General features: G+C 37.6%; 3 protein-coding genes across 4 annotated transcripts; all 3 read right to left on the bottom strand.

Annotated features, from left to right (window-relative positions):
- Nucleotides 1-1,961: 1,961 nt before the first annotated feature.
- LOC105189474 (NPC intracellular cholesterol transporter 2) lies at nucleotides 1,962-4,099 on the bottom strand. The gene is made up of 3 exons (XM_011151581.3): nucleotides 3,910-4,099; nucleotides 3,633-3,800; nucleotides 1,962-2,377 (listed from the first exon to the last, which is right to left on the bottom strand). The coding sequence occupies exons 1-3, from the start codon at nucleotides 3,929-3,931 to the stop codon at nucleotides 2,100-2,102; spliced, it is 468 nt and encodes a 155-aa protein (XP_011149883.1). The 5' UTR covers nucleotides 3,932-4,099; the 3' UTR covers nucleotides 1,962-2,099.
- On the bottom strand, nucleotides 3,981-8,865 carry sro (SDR family oxidoreductase shroud). Of its 2 annotated transcripts, XR_850264.2 has the most exons (6): nucleotides 8,569-8,865; nucleotides 7,592-7,873; nucleotides 6,300-6,605; nucleotides 5,512-5,743; nucleotides 4,114-5,278; nucleotides 3,981-4,045 (listed from the first exon to the last, which is right to left on the bottom strand). XR_850264.2 is itself a non-coding variant. In XM_011151580.2 (5 exons), exons 1-5 carry the CDS (start codon nucleotides 8,714-8,716, stop codon nucleotides 5,152-5,154), a joined length of 1,095 nt encoding a protein of 364 aa, XP_011149882.1. In that variant the 5' UTR covers nucleotides 8,717-8,865; the 3' UTR covers nucleotides 3,981-5,151. The 2 variants fall into 2 exon arrangements, 1 of the variants encoding a protein (XP_011149882.1); XM_011151580.2 differs by having other exon boundaries at nucleotides 3,981-5,278.
- Nucleotides 8,866-9,950: 1,085 nt separating this feature from the next.
- On the bottom strand, nucleotides 9,951-12,786 carry LOC105189475 (zinc finger protein-like 1). Its single transcript, XM_011151582.3, has 3 exons — nucleotides 12,350-12,786; nucleotides 11,551-11,856; nucleotides 9,951-11,488 (listed from the first exon to the last, which is right to left on the bottom strand). The coding sequence occupies exons 1-3, from the start codon at nucleotides 12,449-12,451 to the stop codon at nucleotides 10,928-10,930; spliced, it is 969 nt and encodes a 322-aa protein (XP_011149884.1). The 5' UTR covers nucleotides 12,452-12,786; the 3' UTR covers nucleotides 9,951-10,927.
- Nucleotides 12,787-18,590: the final 5,804 nt, after the last annotated feature.

Here is an 18,590-nt window from a genome sequence, read left to right as displayed (position 1 = left end):
GGCTGATCCATTTTACAGCTTTATCACTCAATAATAATAGTATTTACACGCGCTTCAAATTTATAATGTCCCGCACAGTGATAGCCTCAGGGAGGCTTATCGCAAAGTCGTCGACTGAGGGGGACATCTTAACTAACATTCGTTCGCCCGCTATTTAAATTAAAATAAAGGTGTTCTACCACTCGGCTGGTCAATTGTAAAGTTTCATCACTTAATATGAATATTGTTTACGCGCGCTATTCGAATTTATATAGTAGTATTTCACACATGCCTAAGGGTTTTATCGTCAGAATTAAAAACCGTTAATATATTTGTTCGTCGTTCTTCGTCGTCGTCGTCGTCATCATCGTCGTCGTCATCGTTCTTCGTCGTCGTTGTCATCGCCGTCGTCGCCGTTCCTCGTCTTCGTCTTCGTCTTCGTCTTCGTCATCGTCGTCGTCGTCGTCGTCTTCGTCTTCATCGTTTTCATCGAGAAACATCGAAAAATGCAGAAAAACTCCGAAAAACGCAGAGAAACACAGAAAGACGTTGAGAAACGCAGAAAAATGCCAAAAAACTATAACACAAAAATATTCTCTTCGTAGCAGCGCTCAACGTAATTAATATTGAAATTTTCATAATTACTATACGCGTTAATTTCAAAGAAAATCCATCCGTTCTAAAACATTATTATCCAAAAGGAGCGATCAATTAACATATCATGCGCTATTATTACATGTAACGAGGCCCAAATGAAAGATAAATTACTTTTACCTTGTCGTTAATGACTGACGGCCGAGCGAGTTCTCCTCGCCCCGTGCTTCTCAGCTAAACCATGGCACAATACATGCGACAAGTCACTCACGGCCCGGAACAAACATATTAATCAGGTACATACTAATTATTATATTAAACTCGAATCGCACGTACTTTGCACGGCATTCCCGATATTCGCTAATAACGTATAACATTCGCCGATAATCATTATCATATTAATCTGTAACAACTGATTTCGAGAGCATTCCAAAACACTATTAAAAATATTTCTATAATGATAAAATAATACAAAAAGATACAAGCGACGACAATCCGAGGTCGAACACAAAGCGAGTGAGGCCGATTAAAAGAAATAAAATGTTTAAACAATATTTTTTGCTCTGCTTATAGGTTACTATTTACCTTAAGATAATTTATATGAAGAGAATTTTTGTGTCGTGTGTTTCGAAATATTTCTTGGATCTCACGTCATTTCACATCACATCGCATATACGTGAATAGGCGAGACTAAATTAAAGTAAAAATGGACAATTTTGCAGAAATTAAGAAATTTTACCATTAATTGTATTATTATCAATCTATTATGAAATAAAATTGATTGAATATACTTTATGTACATATATTATTCGCGATTGATTATATTATTATAATTACAATTACTCTATTGTATTGTTTCAGTACTATTGATCAATATGTACTGATCAATAGTAATATATTGTATTCTCTGAACGCATTCATTTTCTGAACCAGTTTCTTATAATATTAAACCTTGGTGAAGAAAAAATGGGGGATAAAAATAATAAAACAGATTTGTTCAGTTTTAATATTCAGCTTTTTTTTTATTATTGTACATAGCATATTCTTAAGTTTTTGATTTTCAAAATTGATTTGCTTTCAGCAAGAATCATATACGATAAAGTTTCCCTTCTCACAGCAGACGTTTAATAATTATTTCGCGTCTCGTATTTATGCGCAATTAAAATATCGAACTGAGAATATTTTTGCATATTTTTTTACTTTTGATTTATTCACAAGTGCGCGCAATACACGATCTCTAGTCGTTACTTTCAGAAAGTCTATTCAATATAAAAGAATGCTATAAATTTTAGTTTTTATATTAAAGAGAAACGTTAATTCGACACTACAGATTTTTCTTCATTCCGTATGTCGATTATTCGCACATCTCAATGTAAAAAACAACAATATTAACTGATAAAATGTTTTTTTTAATAATTAAACATATGATATTACCACTTCGTCTATTAACCGTTGTCGTTGTAAATGTACAAAATTTGTCCGTCGTCAAACGCTTTTTATAAGCCTCGTGGAAAAACCTCAAGTCCTCAGAGAGACCGCTTATTCACTACTTTGCACTTCAATATGAAACACACCTGAACCTCCTTCTTCTCATTTATCAAACCAAACTCAATTTTCAATTCCACTGGCGGATAGCTCTGGCTTATTGGCATTTTCAAATGGTACGTCGCTTTATCACCCTTCCGCAGCGGACACTTGCTTTTCGACAAAGACTTGCACGCGTCCGGCTCGGGATAAGGATACTTCATCCACCCTAGTCCAACATTGACCCGCACACTAGGTTCCAGCTTTTCCATATCAGACTCTGCGAGAAACATCACAAAGTTGCATTTACATAATTCAACGGATATTAATCTTTAAGTAGACGTATACATACGACCGAAGGAAACTATACTTATATGCCCTCAGTATGTATCGACAAATATTTATTTTTCTTAACTTAAAGAGAATTTATTTCTATTTTGTTTCAGTAACAACTTTAATTATCAAACTGCATCGTTTCTGTCTTTGAATATCTCTTGGTTTACTTAAATTTCGAAAAAAATAGAATAAAGTCACTGCTGACACCATACCCTATCTGCACAGACGTGGCAAGAACATGGCAAGCACGTCGCTGTGACATCATTACGTTGTAGCGACGTGCCACGTACGGTGCAGTCAGGGTAGACACTTGTGTCATTTTGGCGGTACGCCTACCTATGACTTTGATCGACTGTTCTTACGAAAAAAAAGATTATTTTAACTCCTTCTTTCAATATTCCGTTTCAGTTTTCCGCGTCCGAAAGAATCAGAGCATAAACATATATACAAATACGTATCTGTCGCGTTGTCAGCGTGCACTACGCTTTCGCACGAATAATCTCTGGTGTTTCTTTTTTTCAGTACTGGGCGCGGTCGAGAAAATTGGGTTTTCTCTAATTTTGTATTAATATACTTCCATGATTCACGATACAATAATTCTAAGTCTACGACTCTCCATGTTCCGTACTAATAACGGCTACTGTCATCGTAAGGATTGATAACGGAAGTTCTTCGTCGTACAAACGCGCGCGCGCACACATCGCGACCAAAGACAGCCGAACGCAGCCGAATCGGTGACTGAACCGATTGAGGGTACACGATTACATGGAGTCGAAATAGCAGAACGGATGAGGCAAATGGTGTGGTTAACCAATCGTGGCAATTCTGTTCCATTGTTTCACTGAAATAACAGAACAGATGTGCTCTAACTGGTTAATCTCCACTGTTTACCTTTTCCGTCTCTCCTCCGTTCCGCTATTTCGAACTCTATGTGACCGTATACCCTAACACGATTTTAGGGATTACGGTGGAAAATCAGCGCGCGGAAGAAACCAAACGTAAGGATTACGAAACGGTATCACTGAGATTGATAACTGCAACTCCGCCGCTCGGTCACGGTCTATTTGATGGGTCACATCTTTGTATTAACGCTTCTATCTTCTATTTTGATTCTTTTGTAATTTATCACTTGTCCCTACTTTTATTAATAATCCCTTCTATAGTTAGCTGTGCAGCGATGCAGCTATAACGTCACTTACTAATATCAAAATCCCACTCTGCTTTCAGGTCCGACCCTCTGTAGAGGTTGCAAGGAGACTTGGAACATCCTTCTACGCGCAAAGACGTCGGCAATGGTCCATCGGAACACGGTGCGTGAGGAGTATCCTGCAAGGATACCGCGACGCAAAACGTAACAATGATGGTGACTGAAAGCAGACCGATCATACGGTAATATTATATATCGCTTTGATATATAATTGGACACTAAAAATTTTTTAAATTAACAGATTGTGACAAATCACTGCGACAATTTACCAGAAACGTGAACTTTCATCATCGACCCGTGGAGTGTGACTAGGTGGTGATATTACGACTTATCTGATTTTCCATCAGCGCGAGCCGACTATTTATATCTTCCGCCTGTTAATATCTAATCAAACACCTGCCAGCCCTAAAAAGCGATAAGCACAGGATCGAAAAAAATAAATTCAAGCATCCGTGGCAATCGAGAGTTAACACCTGTGCTGATGTTGCAAGTTTGTGCAGCTTATCGGTCTTCGTGGCTTCATTGTGCTTCATTGTGCTTGAACAAACAATTGACGTTCCACAAGCAATCAAGTGACAGTCGTTGATTCTGATAAATAGAATTGGCAGATACGTATGGCACATTTTTACCGCGATTAATGCTTCGGTTCGTCCAACGATCTCCAGTTATTTGCGAGATTACTTAGTTGTACCTGAAAATAACTCCGACAACAGTTTCGTAAAATACTTTTGTAAAAAAAGACATATGTTACGGTGATTATTTTTCCGTTGCTTTCTAAGCAAAAAAAAATTATCGCGTGTATAAGTTATATGTTGACACACAGTTATATGTAGAAACACTATAAATATTTTTCTGCAATTACCCTGTATGTCTCGCTCTTGTTGTTATTCACAATGTAATGATATATACAATAATATTTCTTAATATTGTCTTATTTCATAAGTGACACTGCACATCATACTCGGATCGTATCTCTTACATCTATCAATATTGAAATTACATCTGTAAACAATTGAAACGTTCATCCACAAATCGTCCACATTTCTCCAAAACACGCATTATATACATATTGCGTGTGTGTGTGTGTGTGTGTGTGTGGGAAGAAAGAGAAAAAGAGAGATGCAACACATCACTGTTATTTTTAAAAAAATATTAATTTTGCATACTTTGTGCACCTCAACTTCCCTACATACATATGTTTTTTCTTCAAATTTCACTTATGACACAAAATCATGATTTTATAATGAAATTGTTAATTAATCGCCAGTTTTCGGTCCTGACTCGGTCCCAAGAATCCTGCTTGTTTTGAATGACTCTGTACAAAAGCGATGAGAAACGTGTAGCAACCAGGCTTAATAACAGAAATAGATAATCAGGTGAAGAGACAACTGCTGATAATTTATTGACACTGATTCATTCACACCCAGCTGTATTTACTGTTTTCGAGCATTGTGCACCAGTATCGAGCGCGAAAAATCTCAAGGCACTCGACATATGTCTACGATGGTGGATCATAGGTCGATGGTCGACTTGTGCCAAGAGGGAGGCTTCACGAATCTATTTATCAATCGATCACGTACACACGTTGGTGTGTACTTGAACGATGCATAATAGAAAAAATATTTCCACGATTCCCATCTGAAAATAAATGTACAAAAAATTATCATTAAATACATATTCCCGAGACGTCAGAGAAATGTATGATGCATTACGATGCATTACGATGCATCATTGGCGCGAGAAGAAATAATATTGCAACCATCACATATAGAATCACTTGATAAATGTGTACACAAATCGAACGGCAGAATGATCAATTACCCAAGAGAATGACCTGTAGACATTGTAATTATTCAAAAGTGATGACTCACTTGTAAATCGCCGATGGGTAAACGTCGAGGAGAGCGTTGTCGAAAATCTCGTAAATACCGGAATTCGTCACGCGCTTCAAATCGTTTTGTCCCGCGACGGAAGAATAATACTCTACGTATCGAGTGAAATAGTCGTCGTAAAAGACCATCGCTTCGGACTTCATCGATCGCTTCATCTCGTTGAAGTACTGCCGTTGACGTGCCATGATGTTGCTTTCTCCCGTAAAGTTACCTGTGTGTTGCAAAAAAGTCAAAATCTGTCTTCGATGACGACTTCGGTTTTGGGTCACGCGATAATCGCGAACCGGAACTGCGACTAGAAAGAAGCGTTTCAGTTCGTAGACGAATCAACCGAAGGAAAAAGAGGTTGCGATAAAACGATACGTATCATTTTCGCACATAGTTTACCGTTCTTTTCTCTTGCAATGCGCGCGTTTCGTTTTCTTCTTTTATTTTCGGTGTTTATCTTTTTCCTTGTATCAATTTTTCTTTACGTTAATTATTTTACATCTCAAGTGGCACGTTCCGGTCGAACATTTGCGTTTTCTTCGACAAGAACATAATGATGCGTGATAATTCAGAGATAAATTGACAAACGTCGTTTGCGCTGTGAAACCCGTGAGAAAAGTTGAGAGCTACGTCGTTGCTCTCGATACGCCTTATCAACGTAAAAAGGCTCTGTGCCGACCGGTCCGTCTTACATTCCCGTTAATCTTTGATTAATCATCCCAGAGACTTGAGATATAATCGTTCAAGCTCGCGTTCAATTTCGAGCATTTTGCACCCACCGGGTATGAAGGAGATCACTTTGACACCGTACTTGGCGAGCTCTACCCGAAGGGAGATGGACCAAGCGCGGAGGGCGGCTTTCGTTGCTCCGTATACGCTCAAACCCGGTAAGAATTCTTCGGCGCAGTGGCTGCTTATCACGATGATTCTGCTTTTGTTCGATAGTATAACCGGCATGAGGATCTGCGTGACTCTCATTGTCCCTACGAGATTCACCGCTACCTGATTCTTCACCTGCTGCTGCGTCTGCCAATCGAATTCGCCGAAGATCATCACTCCGGCGTTGTTTATCAACGCATATAGGTCTGCGAACCGAATGCTGATCAGAAACTTTGAGAAACAGGCACAACTTGGAAGAGGAAACAGAGGAGACAACGATAGAGTTTTCTCCTCTATGTGTATGTGTGTGTGTGTTTTTTTCTTTTTCTTCTCAATTTAAAAAAGAAGAAAAGATTCAAACAGCAACGAAACGCTACGCACTTCGCGTTCTCTAAGAAGACATGAGACAACGTGCTCTAACGAATCTTCGTGTTACAAGTTTCGCGACGCCTGTGAGAATTCAAATTGTTTCGAGGTATCAACAACCAACTCGTCGTCTCTTTGTCTCGAGAAAAGAACATGCCAGCGTCACACGATCTTCGTGTGACTGAACCAAGTCAGATATCAGTCGGATAATCCTCAATACGAGACCAGGCCGTTCCATCATTCATAGGATCCACCTCGACCGAGGAACCGTGGAGTTTGATATGCGCAATCAGAAATTTAAGAAGAGAGAAAAAAAGCATAAATGTGAGAGACAACACGCTTTGCGTATCCGCGGGTTTCCGACGATTAATTTAAGTAGGTTCTAACTGATGTTCTAGCTGTCTGTCTGGATGTGAACGAAACGACATAATGACCTGGAAATAATAGTCGGAAATAAAAATAGTAGGAAATAAAAACAACAACAACAGCAACAACAGCGAGACGAAGTTGACACAAGTCGCGACATAGTTGTTTACGAAAAGAGAATTGAGTAAGAAGATCCGACGAAGCGTTTAGCGAGCGATAAAAGATTAGAAACAGATCGTGTCTAATATATCTAAAATATCTACCCAGCAAACACAATATTACATGTAACGTGTATGTTAGTTGTAATTTCCTACTCAACAATATAACTGTTACATTGCTGAGTAGGAAATTACAATTAACATGCACGTTACATGTAATATTGTGTTTGCTGGGTAGGATGCATCTTATGAATCGCGGACTTGCCTCGTCCACGCTCCATCGTAGCTTAGTTGCTACCTACCACATTTTTTCTCGACGCATAAGGTCTTGATGTATTTCGCAAATTGCTCGATGCTCTCTTCATTGGTGCTGTCAAGGCGATGAACGATAACTTTGCTCTCCGTCAGACTTTGGGCAGCCTGACTATCGGGATACAGCACTCCCGCCAAAACTGTCGCGCCAAGAGCCCGACAGTGAAACGCCAGGCTATATCCCAGACCGGAATCGCAGCCGGTTATGACTATGAGATGCTGCGTGTTTAATTTCTCCTGAACACACAGCTGATAATACCGATAAGCCAGTCCTGTCGAGTGCAACAAAAATCTCTTATATTCGTACGTCAAGTTTTTCATTTCGATTTATCGTCCACTGTCATCCACTGTTTTAAATGAGGGACTTTAGGGTCTTCAGGGATACGGTGAGTTTGAGACCGAGAAACTACGACTCCACAACAATGTACGATACGGTAGGAGAAACATGATCTATTTCGTGTTGAAAGGAAAAACACTTCACCACATGCCATTTAGCGCAAATGAACGCAGTTGTACCGCGCGAACGGAAAAATATATAAAAATACAAGGAGAAAGCAAATTAAGATGGAAAGACAAAAGTCCTACAGCTTTGCTTATTGTATAGTAATTTCTGTATATCCGTTTCTATCCACTCGCTTTCTGAATTTCCGTAATAATATGCAAACTATTTACAGCAATAATCAGCGCAATATATCATCGCGAGTCATGTATCTCCGGTGCACGAGAGCACGAACGCTGAGATTTCAAATATAAACAAATATCAACAAATCGCGAAACGTGTTTCAGAACCCAGTGAAATACGCGAAATAATTATTCTGCCGACTTCTGCGAAGAACTTACAACGCTCAAATTTTTGCAGCAGCTTTCGCACATATCGCGTTCTCTGTATCGAATTCTCGATGCTACGTTCGAACATTGAAGGGACGAGGAAGCGAGAAGATAGCGCGAACAAAACAAATCCTCTTACCCAGAAAGATCAACGAAAGTGCTGAGATCGTACATATCTCGTATCCGGCACTATACAAATACGCAAGACCGGTCGAGACCGCCAACACAATCTTCAACGTCGTAGAATGTCTTCTCATTCCACACGCCGGCCACATGTTGCCGTGCATGGAACACGTCTTCGAAAGTTGTGTGTAATTGAATTACGGTCCAGCTAGTAGGAGGAGACAATGCGCCAATCTCCCGAGCTGATACACAAGTCAGCAGAAACTTTGGTTGTAACACGACTATCTGTACACGTCTCTCTCTCTCTCTCTCTCTCTCTCTCTCTCTCTCTCTCTCTCTCTCTCTCTCTCTCTCTCTCTCTCTCGCTCCCTCTCTTTGTTGCAAATAAATACGTTTAGTTACGTTAGTAGATAGTAGATGATTATATAGTTTACAATATGAACACTGAGTTGAGCATAGTACGTGTGAGTAACGTTTACGTTACGTATATATTTATTTTCGTATATTATATCTTGTAAAGAGACTGGATTCATCAACAGTACATAGTCCTTATTATTCATTAATAATAATAACTCTTGTTCCCATACTTGCTAGGCAACTCGGAATTAAATTTATACGCTGCCAAGTATTGGCATTTCGCGGCATTCACTGAACTCGACCCGATATACTATGTGTTTTACGGGTGTCGCGTCACTCGAACGTGAATACACGCTGTAGAAACGTTCGTTCGAGTAAATACCGAATAAATTCCGTCTATTGATCCTTCGATACGGAACGAAATCGAAATTTTGATGACGCGCGAGACCGTTGAACAACACTGAGGACGGCACGATTCAACTTAAATTCGCTGCACTTGTTCGATAAGAAGAGAGAGTATCCGACGAGAAGCGAACTTGCGCGATCGTCTTGCGAGCGACTGGTCTGCCAGAGAACATGAAAAAAGACCCAATCCGGTCTACCTGCTCTGCGTCGGGGTCTGTTAGCCCCGCTGCTTTTCAAAGTAACATGAGAATCTGCATAATCGAATGCCCAACTTCTCGATTTGATCTCGCATCGTGTGTTCCAATATATCGGTGAAGATATTCGAATTGCGAGTTGCTCCAAATACGGCTACAACACGCTCGAGGAAGAACTAGCCAAATAATGCCAATAATGTGCAATGTCGTTTTTTGCGTTCCGTAAGTATTTTTTTTTTATTTCAAGTATTTTTATTTCTGCTGTATTTTCTGTTGCAAGTCACAATCGCCGATCGATCGTAAGTAGTGATTGTATCTCGCCACTTTTATAGTATTTAAGATGTCGAGATTTATTACCTGACAATATAACAGAATATTCCACTTTGCCAGACGTCGTGAAACAGGAATGAGATCCGCTGAAATGAAGAATCATGCGTTGTTGCTCATCACTGTTGTCCCAACCAAGAGCCCATAAAACGGAACATGAGAGTGCGATACGTCGTCCTGCCGCGACCGATTGTCGCCGCTGAAGCTTTGAATATTTCATAGCCACCACTATTTATAGAATAATTCCATCGATTGAGTCTTCATTTCAATTTCAATGCATCCCCCGTCGAAAAGAACGGGAATTACCAATATGTAGAATACTGCTCTTTTTTTCTTTTACACGCTCACGTTACACGCTCGGGAGGTATCACGCTTCGTCACTTTCGGAATTTGTTAGTTTTAAAAGAAAAACATTTTCAGCATTAAAATGTATAATCCAACATAATCTAGAAAGTCGATCTTTTTGTTGTATCAAGTCGAATGTTTTCGAAGAATGACGAAAATAGCGGTTATATAAAATGTTTGACTAATTGTAAAATATATATATAAGTATGATGCACATTTCAAATAATAGTCGACATGATTCACTACATCGCAAGATAATGAATTATGATAAATGACGTCTGGTGTGGTACACGTACAAAATTTCCCGCGCAACAAACGTGTTTATGAGAAAAGCAACCGTCGCGACGTATGTGCGATAGCTTTCTTTTTCTTACAGTTTATAAATTCCTAGCTAAGTCTTTACAGATTCAAGTATACAATCTCAATGTAAGATGCATGTATACATATCACACATACACATACACACGCACATTCATTCATACATACATACATTACAGACACACATACAGACATTTACAGAAAAATTAACAAATGTTACGTACACAGCACTAGATATGTTCTGGTCACTGTTTCATTCGCAACAATTCGCATTCTTTTCTTTCTTTTCTCAGATTACCATAACATATTATGCATCTACACCATGCAAAAATTTCCCACACTTTGCATTTTAACCCAGCATTTTGTTCGTCCTGTTGCGATGTGCCGACAATTGCACGTGCGTTATCACTCATAATAATGCACGATACATTAAATCATAGACTTCTCGCCAAACTTCAAGTTGGAATTTGCCAATACATCAAAGCTCGGATCACCGTCTGTCGCCATTTTACCTAACCACGAACAGAGCAGTATGAGCCCGACCAAGAAAAATATCACGACAATGACCATCACGATGTATCTCTTGTATAAAGAACTCGCGATCCGCCGTCTTACCGGCGCTTTAGTCGGTATCAGCTTCCACCATCTAAGAATCCATTCTATCGCGGACTTCCGCTGATATTTATTCTCGTCATGGTCAAAAGACACATCCTTTGGATCATCGTAGGCCTCGCAGACTCTTCTGGACGCCTGAGTAGATAAACCTAAGGACGAGTCAATATTCACGACAGAGTAAGGTGGTCCTAGTTTCTGATTATTTGCAGTATGCACGTTGCTGACGGCGGTGCTCGGGTTGATGATGCTGCTTGTGCGAGACATAGCCACCATAGGCGACGACGAAGTAGTTGCTGTATGATTTTGATATAAGAAATTTTCAACTGCAATTGTGGGATGTTCCTTCTCTGGCTTTTGTTCTCTGTCATCACCTAGCTGCTAGTAAGAAGCACAGTATAAGACATTTTTTAATTTTTGTAACAATACGATATACGTACCAATGGCAAGCCAAGACCAGCACGGGCCCAATTGACTGTGGCCAATTTTTCCCTCAATACATCAGCGACAGGTGATACCAATTTGGGTTGTGGGAAGATGCATACTCTACATACAGGACAGATATATCCAGCTGGTGCTGTTGTTGCTGGCAAGTCTCTAGCGTATTGATCCAAACATGCCCAATGATACATGTGATAACATGTCAATCTTACACAGTCTCCGTCGCTCAACTGACCAGAGCATAGTGTACAGACTGGATTATAATCATTGTCATGAAGCCATAACAGATATGACTGTACTATGCACTGGAAAATATTGACAAATAAATGAGCAAATAAGTTACATTGCTACTCTATGCTAAAATGTATGAATATATTCAGGGAGGAAAGAACAGAAACTGCCAGTGGACATTTATCAAATCATAGATAATTTCCTAAACAGATTGCAAATATTTATCTTTTTTAAATGAACACACAGAGGGAGTTGATAAGCTGTCTGAATTAGAATAGACAGTAACAAGATATTGTTATTAATAACGATAAATATATGGGTGCGTGCGCGCGCATGTAGGCGCACATATCATACATACATGTGTACACACACACACACACAGCCCCCCCCATACACACACACACGATATATTAAATTAAAATTGTATTGTGTGTGAAAAAGAATTTTAATAAATTCAAAGGAAAAAAATTTGAGTACACACACGGATGAAAAAGTTACATGTGTCTCCATTCACGATAAAAATATCCATAAAAATGTCTAAAAATTTAATCAACAAGGGAAATGTACCTTTGGATGGCTCGTGACCATACAATGTTCACATACGTTGACGCGATGTTCAAAACAAAATTGATTCGTTACTCTTCTCTTCGGACACTTGCAAAGACCCATGTTGTAACTTTACGCGAGAACAAACAAGACGATCGTGACAAACAAGAAGTGACGACGTTAAACGTTACCAATAAGTAACTGCTTCACCGTCGCCACTGAGATTATTCTATCGAATTTCACTGTAGCGCAATAACATGTCAAATGCTCCGAATGATGGCAACCGCTTTGATCACACAGTCGTCATATCTCCATCGGCCACGTCGTCTGACATTTCTGGGAGATATAGACGAGACAGCCGGAAACAGCCAATGGTCTTGTACTTGGTAGCTCGTCGTCCAATTAGCTTGGCATTCGGTATTACATGGAAAACACCTGACAGGGAAACACGCATTGGGATAATGAACGAAATATGAATAAGTATTTCTTCACTCTTCTTCGTTTCCTCCTCATTATCTGATAAATTATTATTAACAATATTTAGCAACGCTCATTCAAACTTGCACCGAAAAATACCTTTTCATTTTCAAGTGGTACAACTTGACGACAAGTCAGACGAGTCTTATTGTCAAGTAGTACGCCTCAATGGAAAATCTATTGACCTTCTATCTTTACATCGTATGACTCGATAGCGAGAAAAAATACTTTTTTCTTATTCTGGGATACACAATTACATAGTAGCAAATCGGAAGATACTCCTATTTTCGCTATTGTGTGCCGCTGTAAGCGAAAAAATATTGGAATCCCGCCATAAGGAAAATAATGTTGGAACAAATCAAATGAATGAAGAGTACGGGGGGAAGGAATTTGGTGCTAAATCATGGGGCCAGAAACGAGCAAATTATCCTTGCGTTCCGAAATTGATTTCGAAAACTTTGCTTTTAGTTGTAAGACTGGTGGGCCTTAAGCCCATTCTACATTGGTCGCAAGACAGTACGCAAGTCGCAAGTCGTAGGAATTCACCAATCACAGTCGAATATTCTCTTAACATTTGACTATGATTGATGGATTTCTACGACTTGCGAAAGAGTTCCGTGTCTTGCGACTAATGTGGAACGGGCTTTAGGGCAAGAGCACAGGCTTTTGCATAACACATAATGCATAACGCATAAGAGAATAAACCAATTAGTTTTCTTCATTTCCCTCCTCAGGACAGAAATGAAGAATTTGATTTGTTAATTTTCTGATTTGTTGATTCTCTTATGCGTTGTGTATTATGCGTTATGTGCAGGAGTCTGTGCTCCGGGCCTTAAGCGGGAAGCATACACTCTTGCATAAAAGGCATAATACACAATGCGCAAAGAAATCAACCAATTGGAATCTTTATTTCTATCGCCATGCTGGAAATTAAAGACTCTGATTAGTTCATTTTCTTATGTGTTGCGTATTATGCCTTTATGCAAAAATGTGTGCTTCTCGTTTTAAACTAAAGCGGGAAGCACACACTCTTACATAAAGGCATAATGCACAACGCATAAGGAAATAAACCAATCAGAATCCTCATTTCTATTGACACGCTTGAAATGAGACTCTGATTGGTCCATTTCCTTATGCGTTGTGCATTATGCCTTTATGTAGGAGTGTGCGCTTCCCGCTTAAAGCGAGGGAGCACATACTTTTATCAGAAAGGAACGTAAAGCCCGTATTAGACTATGGATTGGGATTGAGATTAGATTGAAATTTGACCAATTGAAAAAGAGAAAATAATCTCAAGTATAGTAAACTTACTCCTGATTGGTTAAATTTCAATCCAATATCCCAATACTCAATCCCAATCCGTAGTCTGATACGGGCTTAAAAGCGGCCAACACGGTGTTTTGGACGACACCGACTTTCCGCACTGGAAAAGGATGTCATCTGCATCCATTTTGAGAGGGGAACTACGAGGCTACATCCACATTCAGGTTTCGGCGGTAAAACCTGTATGTGGTGGCAGTCCGTGCTACATCCATTTTTAGGCGGTTTATGTCCGTGCTACAACCATAATAGCATATTTGACAAGCACGGTCTCGCACATTGTTACGCGTTTATAACATGAATTAACATGTTAACATGTGCAAAAAAAAAAAAGAATTGACATTGTGTATGATTAATATCATGAAGATCATACGAAGTGTCCGGTAATTAGCTGCCAACCCGAAGTGAGAGGGTAGATTGGGTTGAGACAAACATAAAAGTCCTATACCATTTTGCGAGATTCGCAATAATTACCGAGTTATTAATGACAGAAATCTGAGGAGTAAAAGAGTGCGCCGACATAGATAATTCGAAAAGCGTTGCAGTTGCTTAGGGCAGCGATCATGAATCTTTTCCCTAGCGTGAACTAATAAAAAGTGAAAGACTTCTGTGAATCAGTGAAAAATGAAAAATTTTATATGAATTTGTGAAAATCGAAACATTTCACACGACAATTGAGTCGTTCAACATGGCAGTTGTGCGTTCTGGATAATTCAATGAATACCAAAGAAATCAAATTGATCAAAATAATAATGTCCGTGTAGTCCGAAGGATATTACGTGACACGCAAAATCCGTTTGATATAATATCCAAAGAAAATGTTTCAAAATATATATGTACAGGTAATATAAACCTTGTGCACCGACGAGATATACTACAAAGACTGATGACCTTACGGGATTTAGCGTACCAGAGAAATTTCCCTGGTGAGGCACTCGGGTGAAAGAGACCGTCTCGCATTTAGCGCAGTAAAATTTAATGGAAACTAATACTTTTCAATCCTTTTCTTCGGATCAAAAAGATTCAGAAATCAGACATATTCAAAATGTCAATATTTTTTAATACGTTTCAATTCGACATTTTATACAGAAAAGTAGGACGAAGGGAATGGGATGCGGGCAACGATACATCATGCGTCCCCAGACGTGTCAAATCGTTTATTATAGAGGAGACTTTGATACGGCAACATGTATTCGAATATTTAATCGTCCCATGGACCACTTATATATAATAAAAAAAAAATTAACGCCGATAAATGAACGATTCGTATCAATTTTTCCTTTTCTTATAGAGCAATGAAAGAGTAAATCAGTATCGAAAATCGAATACCGATTAATACCATAAATCAGTGTCAGAAAATTGTCCAAGTGCAATGACAATTTGTTCTCATTTTTCAGGTACTTACCCCTCTAATCTCATTCAACAAATTAACTCGGATAAACGAACGATTCGTATCAATTTTTTTGTCTTGTAAAACAATGAGAAAATAAATCAATACCGAAAATCAAAGACCGTTCAATATCTAATTTTTTCATCAAATTAACGCGGATAAATGAACAATTTGTATCAATCTTTTTTTCTTTTATAGAGAAATCAAAGACTAAATCAGTATCGAAAACCGGATATTGATTAATATTATAAATCAGCGTTAGAAAATTGTCCAAGTGCAATGACAAGTTGTTTTCATCTTGCAGGTACTTACCCCACTAATTTACTCAACAAATTAAGTCGAATAAAAGAACGATTCGTATTCAATTTTTATTCTGTTATAAAGAAATTAAAGAATCAGTCAGTACCGAAAATTGAAGACCGATCAATATTTAATTTATTCATCAAATTAACGCGGATAAATGAACGTTTCGTATGAATTTTTTTTTTCTTATTGAGAAATGAAAGAGTAAATCAGTACCAAAAATCGAATGTCGATTAATATCATAAATCAGTGTCAAAAAATTGTCCAAGTGCAATGACAATTTGTTCTCATTTTTCAGGTACTTACCCCTCTAATCTCATTCAACAAATTAACTCGGATAAACGACCGATTCGTATAAATTTTTTTTGTCTTGTAAAACAATGAGAAAATAAATCAGTACCGAAAATCGAAGACCGTTCAATATCTAATTTTTTCATCAAATTAACGCGGATAAATGAACAATTTGTATCAATCTTTTTTTCTTTAATAGAGAAATCAAAGACTAAATCAGTATCGAAAACCGGATATTGATTAATACTATAAATCAGCGTTAGAAAATTGTCTAAGTGCAATGACAAGTTGTTTTCATCTTGCAGGTACGTACCCCACTAATTTACTCAACAAATTAAGTCGGATAAAAGAACGATTCGTATTCAATTTTTATTCTGTTATAAAGAAATTAAAGAATCAGTCAGTATCGAAAATTGAAGACAGCTCAATATTTAATTTATTCATCAAATTAACGCGGATAAATGAACATTTCGTATGAATTTTTTTTTCTTATTGAGAAATGAAAGAGTAAATCAGTACCAAAAATCGAATATCGATTAATACCATAAATCAGTGTCAAAAAATTGTCCAAGTGCAATGACAATTTGTTCTCATTTTTCAGATACTTACCCCTTTATCTCATTCAACAAATTAATTCGGATAAACGAACGATTCGTATCAATTTTTTATCTTGTAAAACAATGAGAAAGTAAATCAGTACCAAAAATCGAAGACCGTTCAATATCTAATTTTTTCATCAAATTAACGCGGATAAATGAACAATTTATATCAATCTTTTTTTCTTTTTTAGAGAAATCAAAGACTAAATCAGTATCGAAAACCGGATATTGATTAATACTATAAATCAGCGTTAGATAATTGTATTGATTGAATTGAGAATCAGTCAATATCGAAAATTGAAGACCGATCAATATTTAATTTATTCATCAAATTAACGCGGATAAATGAATGATTCGTATGAATTTTTTTTTCTTATAGAGAAATGAAAGAGTAAATCAGTACCGAAAATCGAATATCGATTAATACCATAAATCAGTGTCAAAAAATTGTCCAAGTGCAATGACAATTTGTTCTCATTTTTCAGGTACTTACCCCTCTAATCTTATTCAACAAATTAACTCGAATAAACGAATGATTCATATCAATTTTTCTTGTCTTATAAAAGAAAAGAGAGAATAAATCAGTACCGAAAATTGAAGACCGATCAATATTTAATTTATTCATCAAATTAACGCGGTTAAATGGACGAGTCGTATCAATTTTTTTTTCTTGTAGAGGAATGAAAGAGTAAATCAGTACCGAAAATCGAATGTCGATCAATATCAGAAATCAGTGTTAGAAGATTGTCCAAGTGCAATGACAATTCGTTCTCATTCCCGAGTCTTTCCCGAGTCGAAATATTAATTCTACATTGATCCTGCAAATTGCATGCAATTTGAAAAATCAATGTAGAATATCTAGGTGCGCAATAGTGAAAAAGCTTTGTCCTACCTGAACGTTACATCTGGCTACTCTCGCAGTCTCGCCCATGATGAGTCTTCAACAGCGACGTATTCCACAGTTATTTAATACTCGTTTATTTCGATAATGTATACGTACTTAATCCTTATATTCTTAATTTAAATGAGCAATTTTTGTTGATTTTGATTATATATTCGCTTAACAGCGCAAGAAAGAGAACAAAGATAAAAACGTAAATAGAACTGCCTTTGTTAGAACTGCGCGTGAGATAAATATATAAGGATTAAATAATCATATAAGAATTAGAGGAAATGGGGGATGAAAAACACTTTTTATTCTCATCATTCTTAAAGTTCTTTTTTCCTTTTTTCTTCTCTTTTTTTTTCTTTTCTTTTTCTAATGAGAATGATGAGAATTGTAGCTCTTAAAAGAGCTGAAGCTGCAAAAAGACAACGGTTATGTCTAATAATGCTGTTTCACTAATAGAGATTTTAATTCTGATTCGGTAGAATAAGAAAGATAAACAAGAATGAGAAATGGACATTCTAGCAGATTCTAAACGAAAACAGCAATCTGAGCATTATTAGACGAATAAAAATCAACACTTGTAAAATTTATATCAGATTCTAAGATCATTATTCATAGTTTTTTTTAAATTATGTCTTTAAATTATGTATTTTGTTTAAATTATGTTTAAATTTTTCATTGAGAACATAATTAAAAATTTGTATTCATAAATCTTAGCTTGCCTCAGCAACCTTGCTTGAGTAGACATTCATATTTTACGAGAAAAGAAAAGTAGAACTCATGTTACGTGAAATTAGTTTAACGAATAATCAAATCTCAAGCTATTTTTCAGATGATAAACTATGAATGCTGATCTAATTTCGACTCGGGTATGTCCTTACTTCGAGTAAGGTCCGTTAAAATTAGAAAAATCCTGCGTAATAATAATTACTCGAGGTACCTCGAATACCATACATGATGTATCGCTGTCCTCGGCTACGTCTCTCGGCGCGC

This window comes from Harpegnathos saltator, unplaced genomic scaffold, assembly GCF_003227715.2.
Source record: "Harpegnathos saltator strain DR-91 unplaced genomic scaffold, Hsal_v8.6 scaffold518, whole genome shotgun sequence".
In the NCBI taxonomy this organism is placed as follows: domain Eukaryota; kingdom Metazoa; phylum Arthropoda; class Insecta; order Hymenoptera; family Formicidae; genus Harpegnathos; species Harpegnathos saltator.
Note: the sequence above shows the minus strand (reverse complement) of the source record. Positions and strands in the feature narration are given on the sequence as shown.

Bases quoted from the DNA above. Each gene is read 5' to 3' on its own strand.
- LOC105189474 (XM_011151581.3), bottom strand. From the start codon at position 3,931: ATGATGAAAGTTCACGTTTCTG. The intron at 3,801-3,909 runs GTAAATTGTCGC...GTCTGCTTTCAG, and splicing joins GATGAAAGTTCACGTTTCTG to TCACCATCATTGTTACGTTT. The intron at 2,378-3,632 runs GTAAGTGACGTT...TGTTTCTCGCAG, and splicing joins AGAGTGGGATTTTGATATTA to AGTCTGATATGGAAAAGCTG.
- sro (XM_011151580.2), bottom strand. From the start codon at position 8,716: ATGCACGGCAACATGTGGCCGGCGTGTGGAATGAGAAGACATTCTACG. The intron at 7,874-8,568 runs GTAAGAGGATTT...TGCACTCGACAG, and splicing joins ACTTTCGTTGATCTTTCTGG to GACTGGCTTATCGGTATTAT. The intron at 5,279-5,511 runs GTGAGTCATCAC...ATTTATTTTCAG, and splicing joins TACCCATCGGCGATTTACAA to ATGGGAATCGTGGAAATATT.
- LOC105189475 (XM_011151582.3), bottom strand. From the start codon at position 12,451: ATGGGTCTTTGCAAGTGTCCGAAGAGAAGAGTAACGAATCAATTTTGT. The intron at 11,857-12,349 runs GTACATTTCCCT...AATATTTTCCAG, and splicing joins TGGTCACGAGCCATCCAAAG to TGCATAGTACAGTCATATCT. The intron at 11,489-11,550 runs GTACGTATATCG...TCTTACTAGCAG, and splicing joins CTGGTCTTGGCTTGCCATTG to CTAGGTGATGACAGAGAACA.